The following is a 24,858-nucleotide window of genomic DNA, read 5'->3' as shown; positions in this document are numbered from 1 at the left end:
CGATGGCGGTGAGGAAGCCGGGCCGGCCCTGCTCGGGTTCGGGCGGGCACACGCACACGGCAGGGAGGACATGGGGTACGCACCCTCGTTCCTCCTTCCCTTCCTCTCAGGGCGCAGGTAAAGGCATCTGATCTGAGCTCCCCGTTCAAAGCAGCCCTGGGCCCTGAGCGCGGCCCTGCAGTGCCACCATCAGGGCACCTGGGGGACTGCTCCGTGCTTGTCTGTGCCCCAGGGACATTCCAAAAGCTGGGCAGAGGGGTCCCAGCCAGACTCCCACCTTCCTGAACTCCCAGCAGAGGAAACACTCACAGGAGGCGTCTGAGAGCAGTGGCCCTCCTGTCTGAGAACGGGACCCGAGGGCAAAACCAAAGAGCCGACCTGGATTCCAGCTCTGTCCACACCTGTGTCCTTGAAAAGGTCGCCTGCTGCTCCAATGCACCATCCCCACAGCACAACCCACGGACATGGACAACTGGGTGTGAGGGCACGTGCTGGGGGGTGGGAGCGGCCGGGGAGAGGTCCATGGGGGGGAAAGGAGACTTTATGTAATACTTTGAACAACAGAGAATTTAAATTAAAAAACAAATAGATTAAGAGTAAAATGAAGAAAAAAAGCACAAATACATTTGTATTGATTTCAGAGAGGAAGGGAGAGGGAGAGAGAGAGAAACATCAATGATGAGAGAGAATCATGGATCGGCTGCCTCCTGCACGCCCCCTCACTGGGGATCAAGCCCAGAAGCCCATTTTCCTGACCCGGCATCGAACCCTGACCTCCTGGTTCATAGGTCGATGCTTGTCCACTGAGCCACGCTGGCCGGTGAGGCAGAGATATTTTTTGTTAAATATATTTTATTGATTTTTTTACAGAGAGGAAGGGAGAGGGATAGTTAGAAACATCGATGAGAGAGAAACATCGATCAGCTGCCTCCTGCACATCCACCACTGGGGATGTGCCTGCAACCAAGGCACATGCCCTTGACCGGAATCGAACCTGGGACCCTTCAGTCCGCAGGCCGACGCTCTATCACCTGAGCCAAACCGGTTAGGGCAGAGGCAGAGATATTTTAATAGGACTTTAATTATAAGTTCTACACAGTTCTTGGTTGGGAGAAGGGACCGAGCGAGGCAAAAACCACACCTGGAATGGCCACAGGAGGCTGGACAATTGTTCACTGAGTCCGCCTTGTTCTAAGGCGTGTTCTCGGGACGCTATTGCAGTACTTACTGCATGAAAAGGTATGCGTGAAAAACATGGCTGTCAAATACAACGCACATATTAAATAATCCACGTATTTCCCACTGGACATCGAAGCCTTTCATTCGCCAGGTCTTCCTGCCACAGTCTCTCCCTGTGTGTCCTTAGACGGCATACCGCCTCTCCCGCGTGCCCTTAGACGGCGCACCGCCTCTCCCCGCGTGTCCTTAGACGGCGTACCGCCTCTCGCCCTCGTGCTTCGCCCGGTGGTACTTGACGTAGTCGTTGTGCAGCTCCTTGAAGACGTCCCGCACTCCCGGCGGCAGCGAGGCGCGCAGGAACTGCACGTCGGGCTCGATGCAAAGGTCCAGGATGAGGTAGATGCCCTCCTGCAGGTGGCCCTTCACGGCCGGGTACAAGGTGACCTGGGAAAGGACACACCCGTGAGCGAAGGCAGCCCCGGCGAGGAATTCCCGCGTCTGCCTCCAACTTGAGAAAGACGCTCCTTTTAAAACACCGTTGTGCACACAGCTGACACAGCTGCACAAGCCCATCTCGAAAGTTTATCGTTTGGGGAAACAGAAGCCAACTCAAGTGCACAAAAGCCTGGAATGAAGCGTCACAGGGTCAGCTGCAAGTAAATAAACACACGAGGCCTATGTGCTTACAGGGGCAGTGACATTTGGACTCTGGCCCTAGCTGGTGTGGCTCGGTGGCTAGAGCATCGGCCTGGGGACTGCGGGGTCTCGGGTTCAATTCCAGTCAAGGGCACATGCCCCCGGGTTGTGGGCTCGATCCCCACTAGGGGGCGTGCAGGAGGCAGCCGATCCATGATTCTCTCTCATCATTGATGTTTCTCTCTCTCTCTCTCTCTCCCCCTCTCTGAAATCAATAAAAGGCGGGGAGCCGGCTTACCTTCTGCACCTCCGTCACGTACTGGGCCACCATGAAGGGGGAGAACACGGTGAAGTCCTCGGCCCGGGCGGCGATGTGGCTGTACATCCTCTCCACCAGGCGGGCGCACGCCAGCACCCCGGCCAGGTCCTCCGCGCCGCCTGCACGGCAAAGCGCGTCCGAACCCGTCAGCCCCCCCGCCTGTGCGCTGCCCCATCCTCATCTCACAGCGCCCCTCCCTCCCACTCTCTAATCAGCTCATTCTGCAGACAGGACGGGGGGGCGGGGGGGGAGCGGGGACGGGGACGGGGACACGTATGTCCAAACATTTCGCTACGTTAACGAAGGGAAGGACCGTTAGAATACCAGGAGCCCGTGGCTGTTTCCCGAGGCTCCGAGAATAATCAGGACTTTCAGGCTGAAGTCGGGGGATGGCTGTTGTATTTTAAAAGGAGACGGATCTCCACCAGGAAGGCTTAAAACGGGGAAAACGGGAAATTTTTTTCAAGCGCTGCTTGGCATGTGATTTTTAAAGATAAGAGGGGCTCAGTCGCGTCACTGCCTCCTTACACAGTTTCAGACATTGTGCGGGGTTTTGCTCTTACAGACAGATACATGCGACCCCATGACTAGTGTCTTCCCAGCTTTCTTCCTTTTTCTTTTTTTAAAGAACAGCCTGTTGGTTTTGAGAGAGAGAGGAAGCCATGGGGTAGCTGAAGTACCTTTATCCTTCTGCCGGCCTTCCTGCATCACCGCAAACACCAGCCGGTGGAAGCAGTTCAGGAAGGAGGGGACGGCTTTCAGCATCACCTGGGATAAACACGGGCCAAAGAAAGACAGGAACGTCATCGCTCATTTCCACTTCTCTCTCATTAAAGGGGCTCATCGTCGCCCTGTGAACCGGGAGGTCACGGTCGATTCCCGGTCGGGGCCCAGGCCCGGGTGGCGGGCTCCATCCCCAGTGCGGGGCGTGCGGGAGGCAGCCGATCCGTGATTCTCTCTCATCACTGATGCGTCTATCTCGTTCTCTCTCCCTTCCTGGCTGAAATCAATAAAAACACATTAAAAAAAAAAAAAGGAAAAAAGGCAAGGCCGCTGGTCCCGGGCCCTCACCTTGGGGTGGCACTGCAGGATGGTGAAGAGCACGCTGTGAGCCCGCGGGAAGACGCGCCCGAACTCCGGCGGCCTCAGGCGGTCCAGGGGCACGGCCAGCAGGATGCTGAAGGCCAGGCTGACGTGGTGCGGGTTGCGGATGGCCCCCTCCCCCCGGCGCAGCAGGGCGGCCAGGACGTCCAGGATGGGCTCGACCACCGCCACGGCCGCGGGCTGCTCCTGACACGCCTCGCGGTTTTGCAGCTACGGGACGAGAAGGAATAGAGCAGCGGTTCTCAACCTGTGGGTCGCGACCCCTTTGCAGGGGTCGCCCAAGACCATCGGAAAACACATCTATAATGACATATTGTTCTTGTGATTCATCACTGTGCTTTAATGATGTTCAATTTGTCACGATGAAAATACATCCTGCCTATCAGATATTTACATGGCGATCGTAACAGTAGCAACATGACAGTGATGAAGCAGCCACGAAAATAATTTCATGGTTGGGGGTCCCCACAACATGAGGAGCTGTATGAAAGGGTCACGGCATTAGGAAGGTTGAGAACCAGTGGTATAGAGGGAAGAAAGGGAAGGTGATTCTAGAAGCAGCAACCACAAAGCCTGAAGCAGGCAGAGGTAAGAATGGAGGTGGCGTAAGTCAGGGTGTCCCAACTCCCAACGGCGTCGATGGGGTCAGTGGGCAGGTGGAAGTGACGGGGACGCTCCGCCCTTGGTCTGGGCGGGAAGAGGGGTGACGGTGGGGGAGGGGAGGGATGTGGGGGGGGCCACACTCACCGTCAGAGCCGTGATGATCTGGGGGCTCGCCCACCAGAACAGACGCGCCTGCTCCTCGCTGACCGGGCAGCTCAGCAGCAACTTGATCAACGTAACAGCCGACAAAATGGCCTGCGGAGGAAGAGGAGGAACGTGGCAGAGACTGCCCACTCCGAGAGGCCCACCCTGGGACCAAGCGGCCCCCGGCGTCCAATCCACGGGCCGGGCCTGGGCGGGACCTGGCCGGGAGAAATCCCGGGGCAATGGGCTTCCTGTCACCAAAGGAGGATTGAATGGATACAGCGAGCGGACCTGGGGCACAGCGGAGGTCATGTCAACAGCGTCTCCCGAAACCGACACGTGTATAAGTGTCAGGATGGGGACCTGCAGGGCCGCACACGGGCACAGCCATCTACACGCAGAGGCCCTCTCAAAGCCAGGGCCTGCCCGGCCGGCGTGGCTCAGCGGTTGAGCATCGACCTATGAACCAGGAGGTCAGGGTTCGATTCCCGGTCAGGGCATAGGCCCGGGTTGTGGGCTCCATCCCTAGTAGGGGGAGGGCAGGAGGCAGCCGATCCATGGTTCTCCCTCCTCATTGGTGTTTCTCTCTCTCCCCCTTCCTCTTTGAAATCAATAAATATACATATATGTAAAATAAATAAATAAAACTAGGACCCGAACATGCTGCAGACACACACAGCAAAAATGTCCACAGGTGGGCAGTGCCGGGCGACAGAGAGCAGCCCTGGTCCAGCCCGGGCCTCGGGCTCAGGCTCAGGAGATGGGCGTCCTCTCCCTGCCCCACGCTACCCTCAATGACCCCCCCCTCCCCTCCCACCCAAGTCAGAGCCCCATCCCTGTGCTGGTCATCATCCGGAGTCAGGCTTAGAACCAGAAAGCCCGGCCTGGAATCCAGGGCCCTGAAGCAGAGCTGCCTCCATGAACCCCCTCTCCGCCTAGAGTCCCCACTGGTTTGCGTTTGGTGTTAGGGGGGACCCGGCACCTTCAGCTTCCCCGTCTGAGCTCCCCGCCCTCATTCACGTGCCTGCCGGGCGAGGGGGAGGGCCACCCACCGGCTGGTCTGCGCTCCACGCGTTCCTGAGGTCTAGCCCCCGGAGCACCCACTGCAGCATCGCCCGGAAGTCCTGGGTCGTCCCGGCCGCCAGCAGGTGGGCGAGCAGGGCTCCCAGGTGAGGCTCGATGGCCTGAACCGCCGGAGCCGGAACGGCGGGGTCTGCGGGGAAGACGAGATGGACAGAGGGAGGGGAGAGACATCAGAGTGGCCGTGAGCTGACAGACACAGTGTGCCGCCAGGGAAGGCCACGCCTGGGGGCCCGGCATTCCCAGCCAGAGGCCTCTCGCACGCGATGCTCAGAGGGCTAACCTCTGGACCACGCGGACAGCCGACTGTTACTTTATCATTTTTCCTACCATCGTTTTTTTTGTTGTTTTGTCAATCCTCACCTGGGGATATTTTTCCATTGATGTTTACAGAGAGTGGAAGGCAGGGGGACAGACAGACAGAGAGGGAAACATCGACGTGAGAGAGGCACATCGATTGGTTGTCTCCCCTAGGCGCCCCGACTGGGGCTGGGGATGTGCCTGCAACCGAGGTTCGTGCCCTGGACCGGGATCGAACCCGGGACCCTTCAGTCCGCAGGCCGACGCTCTACCCACTGAGCACACCAGCCAGGGCCGTTTTTTCCTATTTCCCTTGAATTCTTTTATAAGACCAGCAGAGTCACAGGGGCGGGCGGGTACTTTTAAGCAGACGGCCACGTGGAAGGGATAAGAGAACCCCCCACCTCCGGGGACTGCCTGGGGGAGTCTCTCACTCAATGCCCCCTGGCCCACGGGTTCCTAACAGAACCCCAAGCGAGGACATCCAGGGCCCCTCACCGTCTGACCCCAGCTTGTCTGCCCGGCCCCGTTTCAGCCGTGGGGCCGCTGTGCGTGGCCAGGGCACCTTTTTGCACCCCAGTCTTTACTTGCTGCATCCGGCACTGACGGTGGAGGGACCGAAGGCTGGGAGGTCTGGTCCCAGTTTCCCACAAGCTGTGAGATCCCAGCCTCGGGGCCTCTCTGACCCTCAATCCCCTCCCCAGGGAAATGCCCTGCAGAGTGTCGACCACACTCCAGGCTCGCCTGTCATCCCACTGGCGCCCGGGCCGCCCCAGGCCACGGCTAACTCCGGCTCTGCCCGCCTGCCCGCTGACCTCTGGCCGCAGAGTCAGCCCGAGGGGAGCCCCCTTACCTGCGAGAACCCTTCTCACAGACTGAAACACGGCGGTGAAGACAGACTCCCCCGCGGGGTGGAGCTCTGGGGCCGAGAAGAAGAGCGCCAAGAAGCTCACGGCCGCCTGGAAGGCCGGGGCGTCGGCGGCCAGGGCAGGCAGCTCCGCCAGCAGCTGCGAGTACACGCCCCGGTAGAGGTCCGGGTGCGAGAGCCGCGTTCCGTCCGGCGCTGGGGACGCCCCGGGCCCGGGGTGCTGGCCCAGGTCGGCCTCCAGGAGCGCGCTGACCGCGGCGAGGAAGGCGGCGGGCGGGGGGCCGCGGGCCGCCCAGGGCTGGAGCACCGCGCCCGTCCGCAGCACCGCCTGCCGCAGCAGCCCCGGCAGCGCCTCGGGGGCGTCCGGCTGCGGCCTCCGCTCGCGGACCACGGGCCCCAGGACGCGGCACAGGGCGGCCAGCGACGCCAGCAGGAGCTGCCGGCCCGGAGGGCGGGGCTGTTCCCGCCGTCTGCCCGCGGCCGCCTCCGTGTACGCGCTGCACCCCGAGAGGAAGGCGAGGATCTTCCCGAAGTTGAGCACCAGGCTGTGCTTCACCTGCACCAGCATCTGCAGGAGCTGCTCCAGGAAGGTCTCCGCCGCCCGGAGGAACTCCCGCCAGGGCGCGGCGTCCCCGTCCACGCGCAGCCCGCGGCAGGCCCCGAACAGCGAGGTCAGGGCGATCTCGCAGAGGTCGCTGGCGTACATGACCTTGAGCACGGAGCGGCCGCTCTTCCCTCGCTGCAGGCGGCCGAGGAGCCGGTAGCAGGTGGTCAGAAACGTCAGGGCCAGGGACGGGGAGCAAGAGCCCCCCGGCGCGGCGAGGGCCGCGGACAGCAGCAGGAGGAAGTAGTGCGCGTGGTGGGGGGGCGCCAGGCTGTCCAGCTGCAGGGCGGACACGACCTCCAGCAGCCCCAGGAGGCGCCCCAGCGGCTCCTCCTCCAGCCGGACGGGGAAGCCGCCCTGGACCAAGGAGAGCAAGTTCTGGGCGACGTCCCCTCTGGGTTCTGTCCCTTCGGGTCCCACTTTGGCCAATCTGGTTTCCCAAGGGGCCGCGTCCACGGGGTCCTCCTCAAAGAGCCAGGGCAGCTGTTGGCGGAGAGGCCCCGGGTCGCCCCGGGCGCCCGCGCGCAGGATGCCAGCGCAGCCCTCGGCGAGGCGGGTCAGGAAGGCGGCGTACAGAGATGGCAGCTCTGGGAAGAGGGGGCTGCGGACCACGGCCTCGGAGATCTTCCCCAGCGTGACCCGCGGCTCCTCGTCGGCAGGGCCGTCCTGGGCCCCGTTCACGGGCAACGTCCTCAGCAGGACGCCGGCCAGGTACCGCACGTCGCCCGGCCCGAGGTAGGGTACTAAGATGGTGAGGTTGGACACCACCAGGTGCCAGTGTGCGACGGGGTAGGTGTCCGCGCTCACCGTCCCCACCTGCCCATCCCAGGCAGCCGCCGTCCCCCGGGCTAAGCCCTCCCGGCCGGAACCCAGGATGTAGGCGGCATCGGCCCTCAGGGCCTGGAGGGCCTCCTCGGACTGCGAACCCGTCTGCACCAAAGTCCTCTTCATCTTCTGCAGGTGGAGCTGCTCCAGGCAGTACCTGCCGACGGAGTCGAACCGGGCCGCGGCCTTTTCGATCTTCCTCCAGCTGCGTGCTTCCACGCCCGGGAGCAATGGAGGGAGGCCTGAGCTCTCCGGGGCCTCGGCTGTGAGGGTCCCCGACGACGACGCGGAACGGTACTGGCTGCAGTTCAGGCCGAACGTGGCGTCCACCTGGGCCCAGGTGTGCGCGAGCAGCAGCGCGGCGTCGCCCACCTTCTGCAGCCACAGCTCCGGCCCCGGGTCCGGGGGCGCCAGCAGGAGGCCCAGCAGGGGCTGCACGAGCTCCCGGAGCATCCGCTCCATGGTGGCCCGCGTCCGCCGGACCACGGGCAGGGGCGTGCCGCCGTCCGGGCACCGCGTGTGGGCCATGACGCAGTGCAGCAGCGCGCTCAGGGACAGCGCCTTCAGGGCCATGTCCACGTCGTCCCGCAGGCAGGGCAGGACGGCGGCCCCGAACTTGTCCAGCACCAGGGCCCACGTGTCCAGGATCTGATTCGGGGGCAGGTCCAGGAGGCCCTCGCGGAGGGCCGAGGAGGGGCCCGCGGCCAGCACCGGCGGCCTCAGCGCCTCGGCGGCCGGCCGGCAGATCACCCCCAGCACCTCCTCCAACAGCCGCGGCACCTGGCGGAGCTTGACGTACGTCTGGAAGAGCGTGTGCACCAGGGCCTCCTGGGCCTTTCTGGTCCGGAGCTCGGTCACGTCGGCGTCGATCCACGCCGAGGCCAGCAGGTCGTCCAGGTCGGGCTCCAGGATCAGATGGTTCAGCGACAGCAGCGCCCGCAGGCAGCGGAACCAGGCCGGCACGGAGGCCTGTGGGTGGCTGACCAGCAGCTCGGCCAGGCGGCGGTAGAAGCGGAACTGGGCCTCCCCGTGGCGGATCCTGTCGGCCGCGATGTTGTAGATGTTGTTGTTGGCCACGGAGGCCAGCAGCTGCTCCACGACCAGGAGCTCCGTGGTCCAATCGGACGTGGACAGGGCTGGCCCCGGCCCCTCCTGCAGGCGCGCCACCCTCAGGCAGCCGAACAGCCGGGGCAGCGCCTGGAAGCACAGGACCTGGGTCCCCTCCTTGAGGTACGAGTCAAGGAAGAGCTTGTACAGCAGGGCCACCGAGCTGGCCACGACGGCGGCGTGGAGGGGCGGCTCGCAGTAGCCGGCGTCCGCCAGCCGGGCGATCACGGTGGCCGTGGGAGCCAGCAGGTTCTTCATGGCGCCCATCTTGGTGTCCTCCGGCGGCTGGTCCAAGAGCTCCTCTTTGTAGGACGGGAGCAGCTCGGGCTGGAAGGCACCGCCGCGCAGCACGGCCTCCAGCTGGCTCCGGAGGTCCCGGCTCAGGGCCGGCCGCAGCGGGCCCGGGCCGGCCTGCGCCCACGTGCCCCCCGAGAGCAGGTGCCTGAGGACCAGGCAGGGCTGGAGCAGGTGGCCGGTCACCTCCCCGAAGGCCCGCCTGGGGTTGACCTGCTGCTGCTGGACCGAGAGGTAATGGCCCAGGGCCAGGTGAGTGACCTCGAACAGCAGGGCCGGCGCCGCGGAGGCCGCCGGCTGCCGGCAGGCCGCCCAGCACAGCTGGCTCAGCAGGGCCACCAGCAGCTCCTGCCGGGCCGTGTAGATGACCGCAAGGGCCGGCGTGGACAGGACGCCCTGGCAGCAGCTGAGCACGGCACCGACGTGCCTCTGGGATCCCAACAGGGAGAACTCGGCGATTCTCTCGTTGATGACCTGAGCGTTAGGAGAGAAAGGAAGAAAGCTCATGACTGCCCCTAAACCCACACACACACACACACACACACACACGCCCAAAATACAACAGAATCAAGCCACTCACTCCTTACCTCATCTTGATTTAAATAAAATTAAAAAATTAAAAAAAGGAATGCCAGTACCCGGCCTTCCTGGCTCAGTGGTTGAGCATTGACCTAGGAACCAAGAGGTCACGGTTCGATTCCCGGTCAGGGCCCAGGCCCGGGTGGCGGGCTCCATCCCCAGTGTGGGGCGTGCAGGAGGCAGCCAATCAGTGATTCTCATCATTGATGTTTCTATCTCTCTCTCTCTCTCTCTCACTGTCTCTCCCTTCCCCTCTGAAATCAATACAAGATATTTTTAAAATTAAATAACAGAATAAAAATTTTAAAAAGTGACACACAATTTAGAACATACTTTTAAGAACCACTAGAGCCTATCTGGCTTCAGGCAGTTGAACCTGTTAATCCTTCCTCTGGCCGCCTCCCCTGCTCTTCTCCCTCTTCCTGCATGCACGTGGGCGAGGCAGTGTGGGGCGAACAGCACCAGCCTGGCAGTCAGGCAGGCCGGGGCCACTGCCTCGCTGTGTGGCTTTCAGCAAGTTACTTAACGTCTCTGAGCCTGGCACACACAAAGCGCTCCTTATCAGGGCTTCCCACGGTCACCAGCTATGCCCAGCGTCTTTGCAAATACTCCCGTTTTGACAACGAAGCTCATAATTCTGATCTGAGACTTCAAAATCACTCTGAGTCAGGACTCTGAGGAAATTCCGAACCAGATTTTGGCCTCTGGTCTCCCCTTCAGGCTGACAGGAAGGGGGTGGGGTGGACGGGGTGTGTGTGTGTGTGTGTGTGTGTGTCACAAAGTAACATTATCGGCTGGCTATCTCTTCCAGTTAAAAAGACAATCAACAGCCACTTCATGAAATAGTTCTAAACTTTTCCCGAATATTAAACAACAAAGTACTCAGCCCAGCGTAGCGCATACGATACTTGTTCGATCAACAACGGTCACTGTTATAACTCTAACTAGAGGCCCGGTGCACGAATTCGTGCACCGTGGAGTCCGGCCCGCTTGCCCCAATCAGGCCGATCCAAGGCGGTTGGCAAGCCGTCCCTGCCCCTAATTGTTTTAGGGGGTGCTGATTGGGGCTGGGGCCGGCTGGGGGGGGAGGGGCCGCAGGTGGTTGGCCGGCCGGCCCTGCTCCCGGGTCAAACTCCAGGTGGAGTGGACAATTTGCATATTAGCTTTTTATTATATAGGATTTTATTTCTTTCTCCCCTACCTTGACATGTCCTGCAAACTGATATAATTGACCCTAACACCAATAAGAAGCCTCCCGCGCTGACAGGAAGTCGAGAGAGGTGCACGTCACAAACACAGCACAACACAAGACACTCCTACCTTGACCAGGGAGATCTGGAGGGTGACGGTCTTTCCGTTCTTGAGGAGGTGCTGCAGCTTTTTGCTATGCAGAATGTTATCTACGTAGACCCAGAGCCTTTCAACAACGTCCTCCTTCAGTTCAAGTTTCTTCTTATAAAATGAGACTAATGATTGGCTGGCCCAATCAAGTAATACCTAAACGTGAAAGAAATAGACTCTGAAAAGGAGTGGAGTTATTTGCCAAGAAATAAAAACACTGGGCATTTACGGAGGCATCCCAGGGACAACCAAATCCAACTGCCAGGGGGAACCCTCGCCTCTAAGACCCACCTTTGGTAATGGTCTATTACATAGATGCTTTCACATTGTAAAATTATTATTGTTACAGAATAAAAACAAGTTGGTCTTCATCTGAGGTCAATAAAAAGTTTCAAGTGAAATTCTAGCAGTTTCTTCTAACTTCTCTATACAGTTATGCTAAATTTCTCAAGTTAGAAGCACAACAATGGCTCACAACGGCCACAAAATGAAGCGAAAATGCGGAGTTAAAAGGCAGGGGCTTGGCCTGGCCGGCATGGCTCAGTGGTCATGGTTCAATTCCCGGTCAGGGCACATGCCCGGGTTGCGGGCTCGATCCCCAATGTGGTCGTGCTGGGGGTAGCCGATCCATGATTCTCTCTCATCATTGAAGTTTCTATCTCTCCCCCCGCCCTTCCTCTTTGAAATCAATAAAAAATATATATATATATATATATATATATATATATATATATATATATATGTATATTTTAAAAAGTGCAAATTGGTAGTTACAGGATAATCATGGGGATGTACGCTACAGCATAGAAAATAGTCAGCAATAATGTAATAACTATGAATAATAGTTATTTCAAGTAGATACTTGAAATATTGAAAGGGGGTAGGGGCATTTTGTAAATTATCTGATTGTCTAACCACTATGATGTGCAGCTGGAACTAATGTAAAATAATAATGAATGTCAACCGTAATCTATTTATATATATAAAAGGCTAATAATATGCAAAATGTCCCGTCTGGAGTTTGTTCACTCACTATGACGTGCGCTGACCACCAGGGGCAGCCGTCAGCCGGAAGGCCCTGATTGGCCCTGATAGCCGGCCAGGCCTAGGGACCCTACCCGTGCATGAATTTTGTGCACCAGGCCTCTAGCAGAAAAATAACATTTTAAAAATGCCTGCCATACCCTTCCCTTTCACCTCGCCCTGTGGAGCCCTTACCAGGTGACTGTCCCGTGGCCAAGAATCTCAGGTGCAGCCCTAACCGGTTTAGCTCAGTAGATAGAGGGTCGGCCTGCGGTCTAAAGGGTCCCAGGTTCGATTCCGGTCAAGGGCGTGTACCTTGGTTGTGGGCACATCCCCAGTAGGGGGTGTGGAGGAGGCAGCTGATCGATGGTTCTCTCTCATGGATGTTTCTAACTCTCTATCCCTCTCCCTTACTCTCTGTAAAAAATCAATAAAATATTAGAAAAAAAGAAAAAAGAATCTCAGGTGCAGCTGGTTTTAGAACCTCCTGCATACGTTACTATTCCACATCCTGTCCCTCCCCATCATTTGACAGATGGAATCCAGCTTTGGCACTTCTCGCGCTGTCTCCTTTAATACTAGCCTAGGGGTGTATGTGAACCCAATTTCACGAGCTCATGCAAATACATTAGGCAACTAAGATTGAGAATGTTAAAAAAGAGCTATGTCTTTCTTGGTTCCCTAATCCATTCCTAGAAGGCCTTAATATAAATACCAAAGCTTTTCTTTTCTCTTTTTTTAAGAAATATATTTTTTTTATTGATTTCAGAGAGGAAGGGAAAGGGAGAGAGAGATAGAAACATCAATGATGAGAGAGAATCATGGATCGGCTGCCTCCTGCATGGAGCCTGCAACCCGGGCATGTGCCCCGCCCAGGAATCAAACCATGACCTCCTGGTTCATAGGTCAATGCTCAACCACGGAGTCACAGGGGCGGGGCAATACTAAAGCTCTCCCCGCCCCCCCGCCATGATTTCTCAGGCAACCTTCAGCTCATCAAATTCCAAAGACGTTCAACGAAGCTCCAACAAGCAGTTGCATGTGAAACATGGCTTTGGATTTACGAACAAATGGAGCTACCAACACAGTCAGAACATGAGTCTGGCGCCTCACTCCCCCTGTTCGCCGATGCACGTGCTTATAATTTGGAATAGGAGAGGTTTCCAAGCATAAGAGGTGCTGACGGAGGTTTTGTCACAGAAACCGTTCGTTCATGAAACGCCCGACCGATTACTTTTCCTTCAGACATCACTTTAACTTCCAACCATGTTTCCCTCCCCAGCTTCTTCTCGGATCTTCTAACTTTTTTTTCACTAAATATCACCATGCAGTCTACATAACCGGTGATCGTAGCAGGTTATAAAAATGTAAGTCTCGCGTTAAACTTACTTGCTCTTTCTTTGGAAGGATGCACTGGTGAGAGATCCAAGCAAAGTGCGCTAGCTTTAGTTTATCTTCCCAGGACGTCCTCTTGCTTTTAAGCTTAAGGGAAATGCCAGAGTAAACAGCAGCCATTGCCGCACTTCACCTACGACAGAACGCGATCGGAAAAGTTAGATTAAGGTCAAACTCTACAGGCACCAGAAAATGAACATGACGAATCTTATTGTCTACATAATACATATGTGTGTGTGAGTGTATATATACATATATATTTCTTTAATGAATTAAAACACATCAACAGGCCCTAGCCGGTCTGGCTCAGTGGATAGAGCGTCGGCCTGTGGACTGAAGGGTCACAGGTTCGATTCCGGTCAAGGGCATATACCTTGGTTGCGGGCACATCCCCAGTAGGGAGTGTGCAGGAGGCAGCTGATCAATGTTTCTCTCTCATCCATGTTTCTAACTCTCTATCCCTCTCTCTTCCTCTCTGTAAAAAAAAATCAATAAAATATATATTTTTTTAAAAAAAACACATCAACAGAATTGTTGGGCATAAATCTATACAATAAGTTGCTGGCGCACAAGAATTTTCTGGGGGAAAAGCAGAGAAAAGCAGGCAGAAGATAGGTTACACACATAGGTACGACTATTCTTACTGTGATCAAACATCGCATCCTCAAAGGTGAGTACGCATGAATTCAACTGGGCAAAACCCAATGGAAGAAGATCCATTCACACATGGCTTGGGGTTGAAAAAGTTTAAGTTTCTGTACAAATCTCCTAAAACATACTATGTATTATGTATCAGAAAAGAGTTCCATTAAGTCATTCAAAGAGCTAAACAAGCAGTATTTAGAGAAACAATATCCCTCCAATTGAAAAAAAAAAAATTTAGTATAAACCCAAAGGGAGTATTGTTATTTCGGCTGCAACAGTAACTCCCCACTGTAACTTTGTTAATGTGTAAACTCACAAAGACCTGCTGCTTTCCAAAAAGACTACAAAATACAGCTACACAATTAAGAGTGCAAACACAGAACACAATGAAATCATCAACAAAGAAGGAATGCAAAACATACCAGTCACCTAGAATTCTATACAATGGAAGGGTAGCTTTGAGTTTCCTAAAAGTCATAGTAAAAAAAAGGGGGGGAAATATCTCTGGTTAAGCCATTTTCATTAGATGAAAATACACGTCATTACTTCAAAAGAGAAAAATGTTCACGATCCTTAATACCGAAATTCTGGTAAATAAAAAAACAAAACAGGGCAACGGAAACACCAAAAAAATAAAAAATAAAAATCGCAGTCCATGATTCTAATATAAAACTGTCAAAGCGAAAGAATTCCCGGTTGGATCACTTGCACTTTTTAAATCTATGGGCCCCGGAATGCTCCAGACCTGCCTTCGGAACTGACTCTCAACACGGAATGAGCGAACGCCGGTGAGGGGCACCGACATGGAGCGCGGGACCCTTCACTCCGCTACACGGGACAGGCCCGGCCCAGCGCTGTCATTTTCCTGTTTTGCCAAAATGTCCAAAGCCCGACACCTAGTTACTTAACTTCCAAGTTCAGTGCGTTTGTAGCCACCGCCGCGGCTACAAGGCAACTTCCAACGTGTTTGCAGAATCGGCTACAAAGACGCGCAGGGACCCTCCGGGATCTACCCACGCTCCGCTCGGGGGACCCTGCAGCGGACCTGGGAAGGGGTCCCCGAGATTTCTCACGCAAAAGCTGCTCAGGCGCGGTTGCCCTCGGCATCCCGCCGGGAGGGGCCGGGCCCGGGGCAGAGGGCCGCCCCCAAGGTAACCAGCTCGCCTCGGGGTCCACTCTGGATAGGGACCGCGGACGCGGGCGCTCACCCCCGGGCTGGTCCTGGGTAGGGGCCAACCGGTCCACGATCCGCGGTCCCCGGGTGAGGGTTCACCTGGGGCCCCGGGCGGCCGGCGAGGATGGAGCACGATCCCCGGGTGCGGGCTCACCTGGGGCCCCGGGAGGCCGGCGAGGATGGAGCACGATCCCCGGGTGCGGGCTCACCTGGGGCCCCGGGAGGCCGGCGAGGATGGAGCACGATCCCCGGGTGCGGGCTCACCTGGGGCCCCGGGCGGCCGGCGAGGATGGAGGACGGTCCCCGGGTGAGGGTCCCCTCCGGGCCCGGCCGGGACAGGGACCGCGGGCGGGGGCGGAGCGCGGGGCGGCCGTCGGGGCTCCGGGGCTGCTGCACCACGTGGGCCCGGCCCCGCTCCTTCCGACCGACGGCGGCGCGGGGCGGGGCGGGGCGCGGGGCGGGGCGGGGCGCGCACGCCAGGCATCGCCAGCGGAGCGCCGAGGCGCCGCGCCCATTGGCGGAGACGGTTGCGCGTCGGCGGCCCGAGCGGCCCAGCCCGCGGCGCGCTCCGCGTCCGTCAGTCATGGGGCGGCCGCCCAGAGCCGCGGCGGGGGCGGCGGGGCGCGGGGCGCGGGGGCCCGGCTGAGCCGCCCGGCGGAGCGAGACCCTGCAGCAGGGACCACGGAGGCGGCAGCGGCCCGATCCCGGAGGCGGCGGCGGCGGGGGGAGCCGGAGCCGCCGGGGATGCTCAGTGCGTGCGGGGCGCGCGGGCGGGGAGGCCGGGGAGGGGGGTCGCGGGCCGGGCGCGCGCGCGGGCGGCGGGGCCGGGCGGGCGGGGGGCGGGGGGGGGGCGCGCGGGCGGCGGGGCCGGGGGCGCGCGGGAGGCGGCGGTGGGGGCGGGGCGGGCGGGGCCGGCGCTGCGCGGGCGCGGCAGCCGCGCCTCCGCCCTGGGCCTGCGAGTCCCGGGCGGCCGCGGGCGGCGTGGCCTGCAATCGGCGGCGACACCTGGCTGGGCGGTGCGTTTCCCGCGCGGGGTGGGTCCTGCCGGGGCCGGACGATCGGCTGGGACGACCCGCCAGGCGTTGGGGGGGGGGGGGGGGAGCGGGGGGCGGGGAGAGGGCACCGGGTCCAGGTCTCCTTCTCGTGGAAGGAAAAAGGAAATGTCTGTGGAGCGAACTCAAGAGTCAACTTCGCACATGGTGATGGTGGGCGGAGGATGTGAAACCGACTTGCGCCGGTGACAGGGGAGATCGGGAGGGAGACCGACCTGCCAGGTGGCCTTTGCGGGGGCTTTTGCGCCTGACAGCCGGGGGAGACGGGGGCGCTTAGGCGGGACTCGCGATCGCCAGGTAAGGCGTGGGGTCCGGAGCGAGTGGATGGTCAGGACAGGGGTGTCTTGTCCGGTTAGACTTGGCGGAAGTGGAGCCCGGGAGGGCTTGCTGCGTTCGCCCGGCACGTGCCAAAGTGTCTGCATCGTGCGCATCTCGCGGCGGGCGCGTGGGCTTCTAGCGCCGAAAGGTGGGTCGCGGGCTCGCCTGCCCCTGAGCTCACCTCTGACCTTGCAGGGTGGCACCTGGGGATGGTCGCTCCCGCTCAGGAGCAGCATTTGGGTGCTGTGTTGGGAGGAACCGTAGGAGGTGATACAAGTGTGTCCTATACCTGAGTGGGGGGGGGGGCGGGGGTGGAGGGATTGGGGAGGTGAGGATGGCGCCTCCGCGTTCCCCAGCCTGGGTCCGGCTCTGCGTAAAAATCTTGCAAAGGAGAGTAGGAAGGGGAGTGTGTGCCACACCTTTACACTCGGAGGAACTTCGCCTGGGGGGTGGGGGCTCGGGGACTAACTACTCAGGCCTGAGGTTGAAACCTGGAACCGTGTGTGACCTCCGCGCGCCTGCCTTTCCTCTTCTGCAAAATGGAGCCACTGAGGTGGGGCTTGCACGGGGACCGAGGAAGGAATAGGGTAGCCAGTGGTTCTCAACCTTCCTGATGCCGCGACCCTTTAATACAGCTCCTCACGTTGTGGGGACCCCCAACCATAAAATTATTTTCGTGGCTACTTCATCACTGTCATGTTGCTACTGTTATGAATCGCCATGCAAATATCTGATAGGCAGGATGTATTTTCATGGTTACAAACTGAACATCATGAAAGCATAGTGATGAATCACAAAAACAATATGTAATTATAGATGTTTTTCCGATGGTCTTAGGCCACCCCAAAGGGGTCGCGACCCACAGGTTGAGAACCGCTGGGGTAGGCGAAAGGGCCCCACGGGTGGGCAGCTCGCTGTGAATATTAACTGTTAGCTGTCGCTCCCTTTCTGTCGAAAGGCCTTCCAGGTGCCCTGTCGGCCTGAGTTCGCTGTGTGAACCGTGAAGCAAACTAGCTCTGGTTTTGTCTTACGAGGTCCCCCATCCTTCCCGCCTTGAAAGTCACTGTTAAACCAGAAAAACCAAAGCGTTTTTCTCTGTGATCAGCGATGAGTCCGATGGGCGTCTGTTGGCACGGCTCTGAGGCTCCTGCCTCTGATGGTGGGTGAAGGTCTCACTTCACTGCTCAGGGACTGTGTGTGTATTTGGGCGGAGGCGGTTGTATGTGGTTGGTTTTTTAAAAATATATTTTTATTGATTTCAGAGAGGAAGGGAGAGGGAGAGAGAGAGAATTACTATTACTCTGTCATAGTAATGATGGCAGAGAATCATTGATTGGCTGCCTCCTGCCTGCAACCCCGGGCATGTGCCCTGACCGGGAATCGAACCGGGACCTCCCTGGTTCATAGGTCGACGCTCAACCACGGAGCCACGCCAGCTGGGCTCAAGGAAGCTTTTGGAAGGAAAAGATGGCGCAGCTGAGCTGAGCTGGGACGCTTAGGTAGGACGTAGCCTGACCAGGTTGGTGGGCCAGTGTGGGTGGCTCCGGCGAATGGAGGAGCCTGAGGAAAGCCCCTGAAGTGAGAAGGTGGGTGTTATTCCCCCCCCACACACACACAGGCAGGTAGGAGTAACCTTGAAATGACACGGTGGAGACGGAGGGCTTTTCATCCTCCATGCGGGCGGAAGCAGTGGGACGTTTTTAAGATGAGCACAGAAGCCGTCAGATTAGCTCTTTGGATTAACAGGGCCCGCGGGTGTGTGGGGTCGGATTGAAGGTAGAGATGGCCCATCCACTTGTCCTGGCAGCGTCCTGTGTGCCTGTGGCTTAACCGAGATAGACGTTTGTTTGTTTCTTTTTAAATATATTTTTATTGACTTTGGAGAGGAAGAGAGGGGAGAGAGAGAGAGACAGAGAGAGAGAGAGAAACATCCATGGTGAGAGAGAATCATGGATGGGCTGCCTCCTGCACACCCCCTACTGGGGCTGGAGCCCACAACCCGGGCATGTGCCCTGACCAGGAACTCAACCGTGACCTCCTGGTTCGCAGGTCGACGCTCAGCCGCCGAGCCACGCCGGCCGGGCCATACACAGACATTTTAAGCCGCGTGTGGAAGCGGAAAGAGCGCTTAGAGGAGGCACGAAGGAACCCTGAGATCTTCCCTCTGCAAAATTAACTTCACGTATATGCAGTATCCGCCTGATTATAAGGCAGATGGCCCTCCGAAGAGGGCGGTACCACGTGGTTCAAATCTCTCCTATTACAGGCACTCCCTCAGTTACCCTATTCCCAACAACCAGATGCTGTTTGGGCTAAAACAAGCTCAGTCGAAGCCAGTTTGGGGTATTTACACCGTCAGCGGATGCAGTGCGTGAGGAATGAGAAGCGTTATGCCCACCTGGGTGGGTGCGGATGGCCTGGTAGCGTTTCCATGGAGGGCACCCTCCGAGGGTCCCAGAAATGCTGTCATGGCTGGTTGGGTGGATGCAGAGGTGAGGTGCTCTGGAAAATGGAACTTGATGGTTCAGAGTGGCTGAGGCGACCCCGGGGACACTGATGCTGACGGTGTAAGTGATTAGTTGGAGTGAAATCGTTTCATGAATTAATATACGTGCTGCCTCGTGTACTAGACCTCTGAATACGTATATGTAAGGTAAAGATAAGAAGCAGACATCTGGGCTTTAGCTACAGTCCTAAATTCTTTTGTCTTTAAGTGAAGCACATTTTCTTTTTAATTTTCTCGTTGGAAGGGGAAGGTTATCTTAGGTGTGGGCTTGACTTTCTGACACTTTACTGACATTAACTGCTGCTCAGTGGCTCTGCTGAAGCAAAAACCCCTTTCCCGTCTCATTTTTAAAAAAATATATATTTTATTGATTTTTTATAGAGAGTTAGAAACATCGATGAGAGAGAAACATCGATCAGCTGCCTCCTGCACACTCCCTACTGGGGATGTGCCCGCAACCAAGGTACATGCCCTTGACCGGAATCGAACCCGGGACCCTTCAGTCCGCAGGCCGACGCTCTATCCACTGAGCCAAACCGGTCAGGACATCATTTTTTTTAACTTGAAGGAGGTTTTAAAGGAGAGGTACTGGCGGGATTTGGGAAACACCACTGAGAACTTCCACTCAGAAGTCTTTGTTTAGCAGGCTATTAATTAGGTTTCCTTCTGGGAAGATGTATTGAAATGTATCTCTCGCTTAGTAATCGGACAGTGTTTGTCAGTAACAAAAGGTAGCTCTTTTTTTTTTTTTCTTACAAAGTATGAGCGTTTAGCGATTTGGTAATTTAGTCGTCAGAAATGTTTTGCGCCACCGCCACCGGGTGAGTTCACGTGTGTAAGCTAAGGTGCTGACACGATACATCCTTTCACACAGTGACGCTTCGGCTCCAGAACTGTGTGGGCCCGTCCAGTACCCATCGCCCCCTGTGGTTACTTACATTTACTGTAACTGAAATTCAGCCTTCAGTTCCCTGGTTGCAATGGTACTTCGTGGCTGGTGGCTACAGATTTAAACAGTGTGGACCAGTGGTTCCCAACCTTCTGGCCCATTCGATACAGCTCCTCATGTTGTGACCCAACCATGAAATTATTTCCGTGGCTACTTCATCACTGACATGTGGCTACTGTGATGAATCGTCATGGAAATGTCTGATATGCAGGATGGTCTTAGGCGACCCCCGGGAAAGGGCCATTTGACCGCCAAAGGGGTCGCGACCCACGGGTTGAGAACCGCTGGTAGACCTAGAGCAGTTTTGTCAGTGCAGGAAGTCGAATTGGACAGTCCTACCCTATGGAAAATTGAAGGTTGTCTCTCTCTCTCTCTCTCTCTCTCTCTCTCTCTCTCTCTCTCTCTCTCATGTCATTAAGAGACCTCTGAGTCCTCACTTGCTGCCTTTGAATTCTGGGAGAATGCTGAACGTGGGGAGACACATTCTCCCTTATGCTCTGAGAGCGATGCCTCCTGCCCTTTCTGCCGACAGCGCTGTTTGCAGGTGGAGCGAACCCGAGCCTCCTCTGTGAAGCGGGGTCATGGCAGACGCGGAGGTCCATTTCACGGGTCCCCTTTGCTCTTACGATAACGAGGTTCCGCATAGGAACCGTTTTTCTGTGCCCGAAACAGTAGGGATCAAATATTTGACGCTGTTTGGGCCCTTTAAAATCTAGAGACCTTGTGAGCTTAGAGTGAATTGTCGGTTCCCAACAAAGGCTGGACGATATTCACTTTATTTTCGACGTGAGTTTCAAACGGAAGGACGGTCTGGCCCAGGGAAACTGAGTGAGGGGGAGGGCAGGAGTGCCAAGTGCATTGTGGGTGGGACTAGCATCCCCGGGGCTGTCTGTTCCTCGGGCTGCATTCTAAAGGCTGGCCTGGCTCCGTGGTTGAGCGTCGACCTGGGAACCGGGAGGTCAGGGTTCGATTCCCGGTCAGGGCACAGGCCCGGGTTGCGGGCTCCATCCCCAGTGTGGGGCGTGCAGGAGGCAGCCGATCCATGATGCTCTCTCATCATGGATGTTTCTCTCCCTCCCTCTCTGAAATCAATAAAACCATATTGTAATAAAAAATCAGTAAAGGGTGCTTTGAGGTAGAGCCGGGGGAGGGAGGGAGTTGGGGTAGCCCGGATGAGAAGTGACCTGTGCTGTCACACAGCAGCAGTGACAGTGGAGAGCAGCAGTGGCCCCAACAGAGAAGCCTGTGAACGGTAGAAGGAGTTGGTGGCCTCTTCACATTGAGAGGGAGAGAGAGAGAGAAGGATCGTAAGGTGCTGGCCCTTTTTTCGCTTCATGTGCAACATCCAGATAGAAATGCCTCTTGGCTCAGTGGCTGGAGCGTCGGTCTGCGGACTGAGGGGTCCCGGGTTCGATTCCTGTCCGGGGCACATGCCTGGGCTCGATCCCCAGTGGCGGGGGGTGAGAGGTGGCCGGTTGGTGGTCCTCTCTCATCACTGAAATTTCTGTCTGTCCCTCTCCCTTCCTCTCTGAAATCAATACAAATTATATATATGTTTTTAGAAGAGGAAATATCTTTCAGACGAGTGCAGGAATGCGATCTGGCTGGAGACTGTACGTTTTGGGTGACAGTGCAGTGACCTAGGGGGGTCAGGAGACATGCTTGCAAGGGGAGTGACTGAAGGAGGGCCCTTCAGGGACGGAGGCATGTAGGAGTGTGGAAACGTGACTTAGGTTTGGCAGGAGTTGAGGAATCTCAAGTCCTAGTAAACAGCCCCCTCCCCCCCCCCCGCCCCCAGAGGTAGGAAGCAGGGTGGGCTGGCTGGGGAGGCGGCAGAGCAGGTTGGGAATGGCCAGGGCGCGGAGTTGGAGGGCAGGAAGGCGGTCGGCAAGAAGCCTTCCCTGGGGGGAGATGCCAGAGGTCCCGGCTGACATGGGAGACAATCCGTTTCTAGTGGCATCTGCCTGCCTGGTTGTATGACTTCTGCTTCCCCCACCTCCACCCCCCTCCACCCCACCACCGAAAAAAACACCTTTGAGGTTCTACATTGCATCCTGAGCCCCCCAACTTGGAGCCTTACTCATTTCATGTGTCATTTGCACCTCAGGACACGTGGGTCCATGTCGGTCCTTGTCTGCGTGGAGACTGGATGTAAAAGGCCCGTGTCATTTTATTTTTTTTTTAATATACTTTATTGATTTTTTTACAGAGAGGAAGGGAGTGGGATAGAGAGTTAGAAACATCGATGAGAGAGAAACATCGATCAGCTGCCTCCTGCACACTCCGTACTAGGGATGTGCCCGCAACCCAGGTACGTACGTGCCCTTGACCGGAATCGAACCTGGAACCTTTCAGTCTGCAGGCCGACGCTCTATCCACTGAGCCACACCGGTTTTGGCCCTTCGACTCCTTCTAATAATCAATGGAAAAATATCCTCGGGAATAATCTCTCTCCCAGCACCCTCCACTGACCATATCTTATGCATTTGAACATGAGCGGGTGGAGTCAGGATGCGGTCCCGTGGTACCATCATCTAAGTGTGCCTGGTTCCCATGAGTCTTTGCAGCCCCCCCACTGCTGTCTGTGGTTAAATGTTGTGAGTGTGGCTGTGGTTTCTCCCGAACAGTTGTTACGATGAAGCAGGAAAATAATCATGTCCTGGTTTGATATAGCAACTTTGTTGGAGGATTCGTTAAACAGCGGGCACGACTGATACATGAGAAAGAGACAGGCGTTGTGTGAGACTCCTCCTTTTAAATTCCAGAAATACTAATAAGGTGACATTCGGAATAAAAGTCTGTGATCGCCTATTTTTACCTGGAAAAGTGTAGATATTTTATGTAAGTTGAAAATTATGGGAAATTCTCTAATTTTAACAAAGATATTATATCCAAACTCAATTTAAATTTTAAAGATTTTTATCATTTAAAAAAGCTAAGCAGGTAAAACTTGAAATTGCAATATGCGTCTCATGTCTGAGTCTTTCCAAAGACAGGTCTATTTTAAGGAGTTTTTTTTTTTTTTTAATGTGTCCATTTATGGATATTATTACTATGGAAAACAGTTGGGGGAGGGGAACTGACTCCTCTGCAGATTTTTATTTTTGAGGATTCTTTTAACATATGTTTTTACTGCTTTTTAGAGAGAGAGGAAGGGAGAGGGAGAGAGAGATGGAAACATCCATGATGAGAGAGAATCATGCATCGGCTGCCTCCTGCACGCCCCCCACTGGGGATGGAGCCCGCCACCCGGGCCTGTGCCCTGACCGGGAATCCAACCGTGACCTCCTGGTTCCTAGGTCGACGCTCACCCACTGAGCCACACCGGCCGGGCATGTCTCTGTGCTTTAGTTGAGTGTGGCTGTAAAAGAGGGTTAAAACCCGCATTCCTGCCCTTGGCATCCCTGTTCCCACCCTCGGGGAAGGTGCCATGTTGTAAATGATGGATTGGATCCATAGAAGCTGCCGTTTGGGGCAACTAACCGGCAGATTTGTTAAAATGCGAATTTACAAACCCATTCCCAGCGACCCCAAATGCGGCCAGTTTTTCCTGTTGTTCATTTTCACCCCTTGCTGGTGACTGACTCCCCTGCGACTTTCCCTCCTCCTCCTCCTCCTCCTCCTCCTCCTCCTCCTCCTCAGACCTGCACCCAGATCGTTGCCCCTCGAGGACACGGCGTCACTGCAGGGCCTGTTCTCTTGTCTCCGTTTTCCTGTCTTTCACGCGCTCGCCCGTGGGTTTTTCTGTAGAGATAGCATCCCTTCCTCCCCTCTTGCTGGGAACAAAAAGGGAGACACATTGAGACAAGATACGCTCCCATGGCAACAAGAGATTGGCAGTAAAAAATCTGGAAAAGTTTTAGCCTCGGCTAAAATACGAGGAATCGGGCTGCTTTGGGAGAGTTTGGAGACGAAGAGTTCTTGAAGTTAGATTAAAAGCAGCTTTAGCCGGGGGGCGAGGGTGGGGCAGGGGGAGCCCTGACTTTGGGCCAAACTAGGGAGGGACCGTACTGTCGCCATCTCTCTATGCCTTTATTTATTTAATTTTTTTTTCTAAATATAACATTGAATCAGGGTCTTGGGGATGAAAATATTTACACACACACACACACACACACACACACACACGCACGCACACACGAGATGCCTAAGCGTAGCCACGTGAGGGACCCGGGTTACTGGAACCGTCAAACCGATACAGTAATGCTTACTAGTAACCGCAGCTTAACGATGGTCTGTCTTCATTGACGGGCAGGTGAACGCGGGGCAGGGATCCCCACTCTCCGAGTAGCAGAATCCTCCCGTTCGCAATTTAAGAGCCTTTGTTAAAAAATAGCCGAAGCCCCGGCCGGCGCGGCCCTTCTGCAGGATAACTCGTTCCATTCCCGGTCGAGGACACGTACCTGGGCTGCAGGTCCCATCCCTGGCCCCACCAGTCGATGTTTCCCTTGAGCGTTGATGTTTCTCTCTCTCTCTCTCCCTAAAAATCAATGAAAACGTATCCTCGGGCTAGGATTAAAAGCAGAATCGTCTAACTTGTCAACACAGCGGAAGACTTCTAATAACCCAGTGGGGCAAATGCATCGTGAAAAGATGGGTCACTCGTGGGGAGGTGATGCATATGTTTTGTGGCATCACTGACTCGCAGCCAGATCAGACCCTCCGTTTAAACAAAGCTTTTTGAGACTCGATCCCCAGTAGAGGAGGTGCAGGAGGCAGCCGATCAATGACTCTCTCTCATCATTGACGTTTCTCTCTCTCTCTCCCTCTCCCTTCCTCTCTGAAATCAATAAAAAACATATTTATTTTAAAA

The 24,858-nt window shown here is 56.3% G+C and overlaps 1 protein-coding gene across 1 annotated transcript; it reads right to left on the bottom strand.

Moving 5' to 3' along the window:
• Window positions 1–602: 602 nt before the first annotated feature.
• Window positions 603–13,521, bottom strand: URB2 (URB2 ribosome biogenesis homolog; the record flags this gene model as incomplete). Its single annotated transcript, XM_081114287.1, has 10 exons — window positions 603–1,346; window positions 1,407–1,623; window positions 2,114–2,253; window positions 2,815–2,902; window positions 3,206–3,448; window positions 3,986–4,096; window positions 5,038–5,198; window positions 6,219–9,537; window positions 10,963–11,139; window positions 13,396–13,521. 9 exons carry the CDS (start codon window positions 13,519–13,521, stop codon window positions 1,426–1,428), a joined length of 4,563 nt encoding a protein of 1,520 aa, XP_080970413.1. The 3' UTR covers window positions 603–1,346; window positions 1,407–1,425.
• Window positions 13,522–24,858: the final 11,337 nt, after the last annotated feature.

The sequence above is a fragment of the Myotis nattereri genome, assembly GCF_964212035.1.
Source record: "Myotis nattereri genome assembly, chromosome: 20".
Lineage (NCBI taxonomy): Eukaryota > Metazoa > Chordata > Mammalia > Chiroptera > Vespertilionidae > Myotis > Myotis nattereri.
This window is presented reverse-complemented; position numbering and strand designations above follow the sequence as displayed.